The sequence below is a fragment of the Nematostella vectensis genome, chromosome 14, assembly GCF_932526225.1.
Source record: "Nematostella vectensis chromosome 14, jaNemVect1.1, whole genome shotgun sequence".
NCBI classification, from domain to species: Eukaryota; Metazoa; Cnidaria; class Anthozoa; order Actiniaria; family Edwardsiidae; genus Nematostella; species Nematostella vectensis.
Genome location: NC_064047.1, coordinates 668,012 through 681,228, shown reverse-complemented (window position 1 = coordinate 681,228; position 13,217 = coordinate 668,012). Strand labels below are relative to the sequence as shown.

Sequence of the window (13,217 nt, the reverse complement as noted above, 5' to 3'; positions counted from 1 at the left end):
TTGTTGTTGTTATTTTGACGCCAAAAGAAGGAGCACGCGAGAGTTTGCGAACCAAAAAGTCACGTGACTCCATAGAGCAAGTCGCCTATCAAAGGCAGCTACGCCGTGTCACAAGATCATAAAAGTGGTTAATTTTTGTTATCAAACACGTGACTGTTCACTGAATTTTAATCTCTAATTCCTTTTACTGTTTCTTACAGAACTTGCCGCCTTATTCTTGTGGCATCATTGCATTACACCTGATACGTAAATATTGACGCGCTTTTTTGCTAAAGTTACCAGCTGTGTAAGAAAATGTCGGATATGCTCGGATATTATTTACAAGGAACTACAAACAAATAGTAATTTAGCAAATCTGGTAATGTACCGCACTGATAACATACTAAATACCAGGGCTTGTAACATATAGAGGGGCCTCATTTATAGGGGCGATCGGTGGGGTGTTGTGTTTTACCTCTTTTTTTTTTTTATAACTCGCTGAGGATAACTCCGATAACGATTAAACTCGCGCAACACAAAACCCACTCCCGAACCTTTCAAATCAACATATCGTCATGACGTCACGATACATGCCACGTGACCCCAAATAAGATAAAAGGGGACTTCAGATTCACGACTGCGGAGGGACGACGACGGCGCACACGTTGCATTTCTCCGCGCGCTAAAAGAAAAATGTGGTAGCGCGCGCTGATATCTTGCGTGTGCGCCGTCATAGACTCTCCGCCGCGGCAATAAGAAATATGTCTGTCTGTCTGCACAGCAATTCATGCTTGCCCTTTGAAGCAAATGATCCCATGGATTATTACACAATATACGAATAAATGTTTCTACAAATAAATCTGCATCACGATAACTGTCAATCGGTTATGCCATGATTAGCGACTCGATACGCTCCCTGTTCTTGAGATCCTCGGGTTTCGAAACCAGTGATTTCGCATTGTTAAACTTTGAAATGCACTTGAAGGCCTGTACTACAAATCCATTACACGAGAAAAGGCCTTTAAGGTACGTATTATATATACCGCACCTTTCTCAAACAAGTTTCAGACTCCCAATCCCGAAATATTTGATCCCGATGCCCTACACCATTACTAGAGAAAAACTAAATAACCTGCCCATCAAATCAAACGGTTAATTCCATATAAACAACATATTCCCTTGCTACAAGTATAGGCATTTTACGCGAAATGGTTTGAGGGTAATTTTGATATTAAAGGAGGGTGCTTTAACTGTCATTCAAAGTTCAATCGTACATTTTAAAGGTTTTTTTGTAGGCCCATAGCCAGAGGTTTTCAAAGTTATATCATATTTGCTTCTAGAGTAAAACATTTATTTCCTTGAGCAGAAATACTGGTAATGCTACTTATAAAGACGCCAGAAATGTTTCCCGCTAAATTTAATTAACGTTAGATCTAAAATAATTGACACTCTCGGCCAGTCAGAACGCGATTTAACTCATATTTGCATAAAACGTTTACTGAGTGAATGTTTATGGAGCCAACAATAAATCATCATAAAAATTAACAATTATTAATTGAAGTATCCTATACGATAACTGGACGATGAAGCGGAATTTTTTATTTCTCACCTATAATGTATTTTTCACACGTAGAGTGTCGTTATGGTTACGGTGTTGCGTGACGCGGTAATTCTTTTGATGGCTATACCTCTTGTCACACACTCGAGCACGCAGGAATCCCGCCCTCTGCCTGTTGTATTCCACTCACCACATATAAAAAACCAGTCCTTGGAAATTTGCGGTAAGTTCAGGAATAATGATAGTGATAATGATAATGATAATGATAATGATAATGATAATGATAATGATAATGATAATGATAATGATAATGATAATGATAATGATAATGATAATGATATTGATATTCATAATGATAATGATAATGATAATGATAATGATAATGATAATGATAATGATAATGATAATGATAATGATAATGATAATGATAATGATAATGATACTACTACTACTACTACTACTACTACTACTACTACTACTACTACTACTACTACTAATAATAATAATAATAATAATAATAATATGGACTATTTGATAGACTTGACTAGTTGTGGAATCTGAAAAACAATCTTCAATAGAAATAAATATTGGACCATAGATGATTACGGTAATAATTCGAATAAGCCTTCACTCAAACAAGAACCTCCCCGCTCAGAACAAACAACCCGCCTAAGTGAGTGAATAGATAAATAAATATTGTTTTCCGGTCAGGAACTTTATCACATTTTCTACTCGACAGGCCCAGACCCTTCGTTTGCCTTATCTGCCTCGCCAAAAGACTTCAAGCCAGGACAATCGATCACCATAACATTTACGATCACCCCACGTGAGTGCTCAGTTAAGTGTTTTTTAATCTAAAAATACCGAGTCAAAAAAGCAACCATTTTCATCGACTAGCATCCGTTTCCATCTCAAGCTAGTATCAGAAGACATAATTTCAATCAAATGTCATCAGCACCCTTTACAAACCTGATCACGCCGAGCATACTATGATAATACCTCATCCATACCTTACAAACCAACAGCCTATGCATTACTCCGTCCAAACCCAAACCTTTTAAGGCCACTCCATCCCCCCAAATCTGACCACACTCTGCGTATATGATTATTGCTGGAATTTGAATCACGTTGAAGGACATTTCTGTATCCTCGTCTTAGAGGAAGATGTTCTGTCTATGGTTTGTGGTGCTCAAATACTCCTCAACGGTCTGATGTTTCTTACTACCTACCAAGTAAACGTTTGCGCCGAGGAGAGAGCTGGGATAAAGTGTCCTCTTCTGAAGGGAGGTATGGTGGCCCATCGTTATCATAGCATTTCTCAAACATGGAAAAAAATCGGAGAAAAAATATTCAAGAAGTAAAAATCTAAGGAAAAAAAGATAAACTAAATAAAAATGCGAAAAAAAATAGACAAATTATAAAAAAACTTATTTGAAAATTCTAGTAAGAAAAAAAATTACGGGAAAAATCTAGTAAGAAAAAATGTATAAAAAACTAGTATTAAAAAATTAAAAACTTCTAGTAAGAAAAAAAAGTTGAAAAAAAATGAATAGGAAAAAAAAGTTTAAAACCAATTCTTTAAGAAGAAAAAAATGTTTGAAAAAAACTTTAATAAAAATCTAGTAAGAAAAAATGTATAAAAAAACTAGTATTAAAAAATTAAAAACTTCTAGTAAGAAAAAAAAGTTGAAAAAAAAATGAATAGGAAAAAAAAAGTTTAAAACCAATTCTTTAAGAAGAAAAAAAATGTTTGAAAAAAACTTTATGAAAAAAAAAATCTATAAGAAAAAAAAAGCTGGAGAAAAAAGTTGTTTGCTCGCCCATGGTTATCATAGCCCTCGTTACATGTTCAGCGGAGGTTCTTCGGTAAGTACTTCATGTAACCATACTCTGTCGGAAACTTGGTCGAACAAAATGGCGAAGTGACTAAGATCGTTTTTACCTGCTAGATTTTCCCTTGTATCTCTCTTGATATTGGCCTGTTTATTCGCGAAGTAACTAAGATCGTTTTTACCTGCGAGATTTTCCCTTGTATCTCTCTTGATATTGGCCTGTTTATTCGCGAAGTGACTAAGATCGTTTTTACCTGCTAGATTTTCCCTTGTATCTCTATTTGATCTATTTATATTGTCCTGTTTATTCGCGATTCGGTGTGATTTGTTCTTGATACAAAAACAACTCGGCCACGAGACACACACAGACGCGAATGACTACGATTAAAGAGGAGAAAGCTCTACTCGCGGGGTGGATCGTTTTGCTTTCAAGGCAATTAATAATAATGTTCTTTTCAGATTTCTTTGTTTGTTTTTTTTCGTTAACAATCAACGATTGTCGCTTTCCTTAACGGCGTAAAAGAGCCTGGGGCGAGCAAGCGGGAGACCTCCCCCCCCCCCCCCCAAAAAAAAAAATGGTGAAGAGTTGAGAGCGATACAGATGTGCACGTGTGGATTGGATATTCCCAAACAAAACAAAGCTTATTTCAATACCCAGCGTTCCGTTCGCACCCTGCAACACTAAAGACCCTTTAAACAAGAACCTGCGATAAACTAAGCGGGTACGTGGTGATCCCTGTAGGCCACGTCAGAGCTCCACGAATATCGAACAAGCAGAGCCGCTACAGATTAGCACAAGAAAAACGAACTGATTGGAATTTTTTTCTGTTCCAAAAACATTCGAAGTGGCTCGCGTTTGTTTAAAAAGACACCATTTAAGTGGCACGCGTGAAAAAAAAAAAAAAAAAAAAACGTAAGGTGAAAGTCTTATTGCTTCAAAACCTGAAGAAGACTAAAAACATATGTATATACTGTTTTCACTATCGATGGCTAAAGGCATAATTTTGAACTTGAACTTTGCCGATAGCGCACCTCGGCCTTCGCGCGCGCAGAGGGTTCCCAATATTCGAAAATAAAACATTTCCGAATAACCAACAATGAGAGCCGGCTAGCAGGCTATCTTTAAGCTGGAATGACGACATACACCAGGCACGCGCCTTAAACCTAAGGCCTAAAGCCTAAACCGCAGGTCCTTAGGTTTAACCAGCACGAATTTTGAATTCTATCCATGATATCTTCGCAGTGACCTACACCTACTCGACATCACATGGAATAGAGGCAGTGAGGTTCTTACCGCAGGTAACACGATAAGTTTAGCCACCGGTTCGGTTCTTGTAAGTTGTATCAGACTTTTTGGTATCAGCATTTAAAAAGTCGGATACGAGAAATGTTCAAACGGCTATTTATTTCAAGAGCACTCCATTGCCTATCCATTGGGTGTCTTCATGGGCACCCTGTGGCATTTTTATCGCGCGGCCTGGGCCGTGTTTTTCACGCCCACCGTCCTTATGTTCACATCCTCGGGGACCCAGAGCAGTTGCCCAGGGCGTCTTTCAGTGCTCTTCCTTTCTCGCGCGCTCCGCTCCCTGTGTTCTCGATCTCCGCGACGCCCTGGGTCAGGGCTAGTATAGTGACAAGGGTATTACGTTGACAGGGCTAGTATATTGACAAGGGTATTACGTTGCCAGGGATGGAATATTGACAAGGTTATTGCGTCGTCAGGGCTAGTATATTGACAAGGGTATTGCGTTGTAAGGGCTGGTATATTGACAAGGGTATTGCGTTGCTAGGGCTGGTATATTGACAAGGGTATTGCGTTGCTAGGGCTGGTATATTGACAAGGGTATTGCGTTGCTAGGGCTGGTATATTGACAAGGGTATTACGTCGTCAGGGCTTATATATTTACAAGGTTTTTTGTTTTTGTTTTCAGGGCCGGTACAATATCCAGTATCAGTGTAAAGACCAAGATGACGTCCCCATCTTATGTTTGTCTTGGGCTCTGTCTTGGGTGTTCTAGTTTTTTACACGTGACGAGGAACAATGCACCTTCGACGAAGAACAACGCCCAATACGGTTACTCTTTAATCGAACTTATAAACCTAAACTGCTGTGATACTTGGTTCAGTGCCTATTAATTCGCTGCCAGGTTCTAATGCAGGCTTGTTTTGTATTTTGTTTTTGATGAGTATTATAAAAAAAACTCCACAAAGTTCTTGACCTAAGCCAAGGCGAGTGCAAGGCGAGAGAATATCCATCGCGGTTACATTAGTGAAAAAGTGGCTAGTATTGGCTAATGTAGACATTTGGAATTTTAAGTGGGAGCCTTAAAGAAACGCATTCCTATCTTCTAAATCGCCCTAAAACCAGCCTACAAGTTTGAAGGGAGGGAGAAGGGGGGGGAGTCCCCTACCCTAATACCACCCTACGGGCCTAGAAGGGGGGGGTCCCTACCCGTAAACCAGCCTGAGGTTTGAAGCCTCTTTTTCAAGATGGCGGCCAATAAATCCCTACCGACGTACACACTAGGGCTGTGGAAAAGAGTGGACTTCTAATCTGAAATGCAATGCCCTAAAAAAGAAGTTGACCGCGTGGGATGGAAAAAAGAGGTTTTCTGTCTGTCTGAAACTCAATGTTTGTAACTGAATCATGAAGCCTCTGACTAACGAATAACCTCTCTAATAATTACTTACGAAGGCCGTTGATTTGAAAAGAAAAAAAGCGATGAAACATTTAAGAGCAGATGTGCCCCCCCCCCCCCCCGCCTCGCAATATCACGACCTAATCAATAATCACCATGAACTATCCGTTTATAGAGAAATCACCGCAGTTCATTTGCACAATATGTGTCGCTTGGTATCATGGACCCTTTCAATCATATAGATCATTTGAAGCCACATTCGCCTACCAAATTCTGTGATTTGTCGTTGCCCATCTAAAATCTGCAAATCTGATAATCATCTTCAATAGAATATCAAGCAATTTCCATCAATAGGCATCAATATTCTACAATGCGCAGGCCTGGTTGGCATTCTGTAGAGAAAAAGAAGGTTCGAGAAGTTATTTCTAGGAATTCATCTAAGCCCCACGGCCCTTCTCACTTGAACCAAGGTCTCCTCAGCAAGCAGCCTGGCCTTCTCTGCCCCAGTCTCTAGCACATTGCTTACAAGGCCTGGATCCTTAGACAGACTCTGAATGTTTTCTCTGATTGGCTGCAAAGTGTGTATCACTAGGTCTGTCAGTTGTTGTTTGAACCTTGCCTTGGAGTGCTCCGTGTCCTGGTATCTCACGCTTATAGCCTCAGGGGACTCGTTACTGAGCGCGGCGTATACCCTAATAAGGTTGCTCAAGCCAGGACGAGTGCCCGGATCATAACAAATGTACGGCTCCGAGTCTGTGACGGCTCGTCTGATCTTGGCAGCAATCTGGTCAGCGGTATCCGTCAGCTCGATCCTAGAGGAGGGGACTGGGTCCGACTTGCTCATTTTCTTGGTAGGATCACGTAGACTCATAACACGCTGGGTGCTGCCTTATATGAAACATCAATCAATTTACATAGACACATCATGTACTTGGTGGATGCTACCTTATATGGGAAGCAATCAATTTACATAGACAAGTGATGTGCTGGGTGCTACCTTATATGGAAAGCAACCAATTTACATAGACACATAATGTACTTGGTGGATGCTACCTTATAAGGGAAGCAGTAAATTTACATAGACACATGATTTGCTGGGTGCTACCTTATATGGGAAGCAATCAATTTAAATAGACACATGGTGAGCTGGGTGCTACCTTATATCGAAAGGAATCGATTTACATAGACACATGGTGAGCTGGGTGCTACCTTATATGGAAAGCAATCGATTTACATAAACACATGATGTGCCGGCTGGGTGCTACCTTACGACAAAACAATGCCTTAATTAGAAAACTATTTCTCCTCTCACAACTACATTTGTGGTCCATGGAAGTAATGATCATATTCATAGCCTGTGTAGCTGGGGGTTTTGTTGAGTTTCAAAGCAGTTCTTTTACACCATGAATGCCACGAAATTGTTTACGCAGACTAGCAGATTAACCATTAACAGACTATTATACTATCTTAAATATAGCATGGGGTGTTGTGGGTAACCATTACCTAATATGGCATGGGGTGTGTTGGGGGTAACCCTTGCCTAATATGGCATGGGGTGTTGGGGGTAACCCTTACCTAATATGGCATGGGGTGTTGGGGGGTAACTCTTACCTAATATGGCATGGGCTGCCGGGTTACCCCTTACCTAATATGGCATGGGGTGTTGGGGTGACATTCACTCTTATAATACCCGTTATGCAGCAAATGACAATCTATACAAAGCTCGTTTTAGGACAAATACTGGTAAACAAACACTTTCTGTTATAGCGACTAATCTCTGGGAAAAACTGCCCCGGGACCTAAAACAACTTAATAAAAATATGTTTTGCAAAAAGGCCGAAAATTATCTATTATTAAAACAAAATGGAACTCTTGACATAAAATTCTAACCCTCCCCATGTGTGCTTCTTGCTATGTGTTTTGTGTGCTTTTTCGCTTGTTTATATTTTTTGTATGTGTGTTCTAAGGCTACATTTTTCAATTCACTACAAGTTCTGGCTAGGGACCCAACTCGAAAACCATTTTGGTTCATTTAGGCTCTAGGCATTTCCTTACAATTATACTATTATATTTCTTCCTGGACTGACTAAAAAATTAAACATAGGAAATTGAAATGAGATATAGTCTCGAATACAAATAATGTATAAATTAAGAATTATGGAAATGGGAATAAAGTATTGATTGATTGATTGATTGATTGTTGGGGGTAACCCTTACCTAATATGGCATGGGGTGTTGGGGGTAACCCGTACCTAATATGGCATGGGGTGTTGGGGGTAACCCGTACCTAATATGGCATGGGGTGTTGGGGGTAACCCGTACCTAATATGGCATGGGGTGTTGGGGGTAACCCTTACCCAATATGGCATGGGATGTTAGCGGTAACCCTTACCTAATATGGCATCTTGTGTTGGGGGTAACCCTTACCTAATATGGCATCTTGTGTTGGGGGTAACCATTACCCAATATGGCATGGGATGTTGGCTGTAACCCTTACCCAATATGGCATGGGGTGTCGGGTTACCCCTTACCTAATTTGGCATGGGGTGTTGGGTTACCCCTTACCTAATTTGGCATGGGGTGTTGGGTTACCCCTTACCTAATATGGCATGGGGTGTTGGGGGTAACCCTGACCTAATATGGCATGGGCTGTCGGGTTACCCCTTACCTAATATGGCATGGGATGTTGGGGGTAACCCTTACCTAATATGGCATGGGTGTTGGGGATAACGCTTACCTAATATGGCATGGGGTGTTGGGGGTAACCCTTACCTAATATGGCATGGGTGTTGGGGGTAACCCTTACCTAATATGGCATGGGATGTTGGCGGTAACCCTTACCTAATATGGCATGGGGTGTTGGCGGTAACCCTTACCTAATATGGCATGGGTGTTGGGGGTAACCCTTACCTAATATGGCATGGGGTGTTGGGGGTAACCCTTACCTAATATGGCATGGGTGTTGGGGGTAACCCTTACCTAATATGGCATGGGATGTTGGCGGTAACCCTTACCTAATATGGCATGGGGTGTTGGGGGTAACCCTTACCTAATATGGCATGGGTGTTGGCGGTAACGCTTACCTAATATGGCATCTTGTGTTGGGGGTAACCATTACCAAATATATCATGGGAAGTTGGCGGTAACCCTTACCTAATATGGCATGGGTGTTGGGGGTAACCCTTACCTAATATGGCATGGGTGTTGGGGGTAACGCTTACCTAATATGGCATGGGGTGTTGGGGGGTAACCATTACCTAATATGGCATGGGAAGTTGGCGGTAACCCTTACCTAATATGGCATCTTGTGTTGGGGGTAACCCTTACCTAATATGGCATGGGTGTTGGCGGTAACCCTCACCTAATATGGCATGGGGTGTTGGGGGTAACCCTTACCTAATATGGCATGGGTGTTGGCGGTAACCCTTACCTAATATGGCATGGGGTGTTGGGGTAACCCTTACCTAATATGGCATGGGTGTTGGGGGTAACCCTTACCTAATATGGCATGGGTGTTGGGGGTAACGCTTACCTAATATGGCGTGGGATGTTGGGGGTAACCATTACCTAATATGGCAGTTGGGGTTACCCCTTACCTAATATGGCATGAGGTGTTGAGGTTAACACTTACCTAATATGGCATGGGGTGTTGGGGGTAACCATTACCTAATATGGCAGTTGGGGTTACCCCTTACCTAATATGGCATGAGGTGTTGAGGTTAACACTCACCTAATATGGCATGGGGTGTTGGGAGTAACACTTACCTAATATGGCATGAGGTGTTGAGGTTAACACTTACCTAATATGGCATGGGGTGTTGGGTTACCCCTTACCTAATATGGCATGGGGTGTTGGGGGTAACCCTGACCTAATATGGCATGGGCTGTCGGGTTACCCCTTACCTAATATGGCATGGGATGTTGGGGGTAACCCTTACCTAATATGGCATGGGTGTTGGGGGTAACGCTTACCTAATATGGCATGGGGTGTTGGGGGTAACCCTTACCTAATATGGCATGGGTGTTGGGGGTAACCCTTACCTAATATGGCATGGGATGTTGGCGGTAACCCTTACCTAATATGGCATGGGGTGTTGGCGGTAACCCTTACCTAATATGGCATGGGTGTTGGGGGTAACCCTTACCTAATATGGCATGGGGTGTTGGGGGTAACCCTTACCTAATATGGCATGGGTGTTGGGGGTAACCATTACCTAATATGGCATGGGATGTTGGCGGTAACCCTTACCTAATATGGCATGGGGTGTTGGGGGTAACCCTTACCTAATATGGCATGGGTGTTGGCGGTAACGCTTACCTAATATGGCATCTTGTGTTGGGGGTAACCATTACCTAATATGGCATGGGAAGTTGGCGGTAACCCTTACCTAATATGGCATGGGTGTTGGGGGTAACCCTTACCTAATATGGCATGGGTGTTGGGGGTAACGCTTACCTAATATGGCATGGGGTGTTGGGGGGTAACCATTACCTAATATGGCATGGGAAGTTGGCGGTAACCCTTACCTAATATGGCATCTTGTGTTGGGGGTAACCATTACCTAATATGGCATCTTGTGTTGGGGGTAACCCTTACCTAATATGGCATGGGTGTTGGCGGTAACCCTCACCTAATATGGCATGGGGTGTTGGGGGTAACCCTTACCTAATATGGCATGGGTGTTGGCGGTAACCCTTACCTAATATGGCATGGGGTGTTGGGGGTAACCCTTACCTAATATGGCATTGGTGTTGGGGGTAACCCTTACCTAATATGGCATGGGTGTTGGGGTAACGCTTACCTAATATGGCATGAGGTGTTGAGGTTAACGCTTACCTAATATGGCATGGGGTGTTGGGGGTAACCATTACCTAATATGGCAGTTGGGGTTACCACTTACCTAATATGGCATGAGGTGTTGGGGTTAACACTTACCTAATATGGCATGGGGTGTTGGGAGTAACACTTACCTAATATGGCATGAGGTGTTCAGGTTAACACTTACCTAATATGGCATGGGGTGTTGGGTTACCCCTTACCTTATATGGCATGGGGTGTTGGCGGTAACCCTGACCTAATATGGCATGGGGTGTTGAGGTTAACACTTACCTAATATGGCATGGGGTGTTGGGGGTAACACTTACCTAATATGGCATGAGGTGTTGAGGTTAACACTTACCTAATATGGCATGGGGTGTTGAGGTTAACACTTACCTAATATGGCATGGGGTGTTGGCGGTAACCCTGACCTAATATGGCATGGGGTGTTGAGGTTAACACTTACCTAATATGGCATGAGGTGTTGAGGTTAACACTTACCTAATATGGCATGGGGTTGCATAAAGAAGTTCCCATATGTCTGGTTGTAGATGCGAGCAAGCTCTCTTGTCAGCTCCAGGTGCTGTAGTTGGTCTTCACCAATAGGAACATGTGTAGCCCTTCAAAAAAACCCAGTCAGCTGTGAATACTCTCGTCCCTCTTCTATGAAAGAGCTAGTGTAATACTCCTTACCTATACAGCAGAATATCTGCAGCCATTAGCACCGGGTAGGCATAGAGGCCAAGACATGTCCGTGCTTTTGTCTGATTGGTTTTACTCTGTTAAAACAAAGATTCAAGCACAATGAAACGTGTTTTTTGTTTTGTTTTATAGAGTAATATACAGAGATTCTCATTGCACAGGAAAGGAACAAACAAAAATGGTATAATATTCTTCCCTGGGTATTGTTATTCATGAGATGGTTATAAGGGATGGGAAATCACTCTGGCCTGTACAATGCCTGAGACCAGGCGAAAGTGTATTGCGTGCAGGCAAACACGACTTCTCACCTGGTTGGGAGGGTAGGTCACCCATGTTATGTTTGGCAGACTCGAGAGAAGTGACAAATGGTTGATATGTATCATGCTATTATAGTCAACAGTCAATCCCCAGGGAAATCTATTACCATGCAAACTGAGATTGCATAGGTTTTCTATTATTATTATAATTATTATCAATTATCATTATTGGGACCTTCCACTGATGCATGCGGCTCAGATTTCCTGTGGGGGCCAGGCAGCTAAGGACCCAAGCCAGCTCAGCATGCTGGGAAACCTAACAGAAAAAAAGACATGGACAGTAATTGTAATAACAATTGTAATTGCAATTTTAACCTCTCGGGGGGGGGGGGGGGGGGGGGGAGGTTGCTAGTTTCATAGGAAGGCAGTGATATTTGGGATCTATGAAATTTGTGTGCTCCGTCTGGCAGTATATTTTTTCCAACTTGAAATAAACATGATAGATTGGCATCAGTATGTATAACATACAGCAGCAGATAGATTTGTGGATTTAGCTCCCATAAAATTCTTCTGAAAATCCAGTCTGAAGTGTTGAACCACTGGCCCTTCTTCAGTTCAGATTCATCACCTGAGATTGTTGGAACAGGATGCACCTATCTGGGTTGACTCCACTGGCTAGCAGACTTGTGGCCATGTTTAGGACACTTTGCTTGAGAACGCTAGGCTCCTGAGGCACGGTGATTGAGTGCAAGTCTGTTATGCTGTATATCACCCTAGCCTCACTCTCATGCTGCATGGAGACCCAGCTTTGGATCGCACCCAAGAAATTCCCAAGATGCATTGCTCCTGTTGGCTGGATTCCCGAGAAGATACATTTGGGTTTCCTGTGGAACTTTAAGAGAAAATGTTGCAGAGTAAACTGTTAATGAAACATCGAATGTCGAAATGTAATATGACGCCTGCCTTTTAGAGCGATCACACATTTTGTCACGCACCATGTCAAATGCACGATACAAATGTTTTGAATCGTTCGCAGCAGAGCGGAAAGGCAAGTAATGTTGTCTATGTGGTAACTTGACAAAGAATGCTGCTGAACGATAATAAGTAAGAGCGTCTGATAACAGGTAAGCAAACTGACAAAAATTTATCTAAAATATAAAAGTAGCTAACGAATTAACATTGGTTTCCGATGATCGATTGTCCCGGGGTGGTATAGGATAAATATAGTTAAAAAAAGGCGTAATAAAGGAGCTTATTTACCTCATAGATATTTTTTGACCCAGAATACTGACGAATAGTTCTCCTAAAACCAGGGAAAAGTTTATAATGATTTAAAATCCGTTTAAATTTCATAATGGAACATAAAAACACAACACATCCGCCATCTTGGACGAGGCGTTAATTTGGGACTGAGTTCTAGTTTGCCGCAGG

The 13,217-nt window shown here is 42.0% G+C and overlaps 2 protein-coding genes across 3 annotated transcripts; one reads left to right on the top strand and one right to left on the bottom strand.

The window, feature by feature from the left end:
• The first annotated feature begins 728 nt into the window (after positions 1 to 728).
• Positions 729 to 5,699, top strand: LOC116618522. The gene is made up of 6 exons (XM_032382281.2): positions 729 to 1,005; positions 1,613 to 1,760; positions 2,277 to 2,363; positions 2,696 to 2,824; positions 4,613 to 4,668; positions 5,301 to 5,699. The coding sequence occupies exons 2-6, from the start codon at positions 1,622 to 1,624 to the stop codon at positions 5,385 to 5,387; spliced, it is 498 nt and encodes a 165-aa protein (XP_032238172.1). The 5' UTR covers positions 729 to 1,005; positions 1,613 to 1,621; the 3' UTR covers positions 5,388 to 5,699.
• Positions 5,700 to 6,159: 460 nt separating this feature from the next.
• On the bottom strand, positions 6,160 to 13,195 carry LOC5512862 (tryptophan--tRNA ligase, mitochondrial). Of its 2 annotated transcripts, none has more exons than XM_001633129.3 (6): positions 13,047 to 13,195; positions 12,415 to 12,678; positions 12,022 to 12,102; positions 11,521 to 11,606; positions 11,329 to 11,447; positions 6,160 to 6,896 (listed from the first exon to the last, which is right to left on the bottom strand). In XM_001633129.3, exons 1-6 carry the CDS (start codon positions 13,137 to 13,139, stop codon positions 6,442 to 6,444), a joined length of 1,098 nt encoding a protein of 365 aa, XP_001633179.1. In that variant the 5' UTR covers positions 13,140 to 13,195; the 3' UTR covers positions 6,160 to 6,441. The 2 variants fall into 2 exon arrangements, with proteins under 2 accessions (XP_001633179.1, XP_032238170.1); XM_032382279.2 differs by having other exon boundaries at positions 12,415 to 12,670; positions 13,047 to 13,176.
• Positions 13,196 to 13,217: the final 22 nt, after the last annotated feature.

Coding starts and splice junctions, on each gene's coding strand:
- LOC116618522 (XM_032382281.2), top strand. CDS start 1,622: ATGGTTACGGTGTTGCGTGACGCGGTAATTCTTTTGATGGCTATACCT. Junction 2,364..2,695: donor AACATTTACGATCACCCCAC/GTGAGTGCTCAG, acceptor TCCTCGTCTTAG/AGGAAGATGTTCTGTCTATG. Junction 2,825..4,612: donor GTGTCCTCTTCTGAAGGGAG/GTATGGTGGCCC, acceptor ATATCTTCGCAG/TGACCTACACCTACTCGACA.
- LOC5512862 (XM_001633129.3), bottom strand. CDS start 13,139: ATGAAATTTAAACGGATTTTAAATCATTATAAACTTTTCCCTGGTTTT. Junction 12,103..12,414: donor TCCTGTTCCAACAATCTCAG/GTGATGAATCTG, acceptor TTTTTCTGTTAG/GTTTCCCAGCATGCTGAGCT. Junction 11,607..12,021: donor GCCGCATGCATCAGTGGAAG/GTCCCAATAATG, acceptor TTGTTTTAACAG/AGTAAAACCAATCAGACAAA.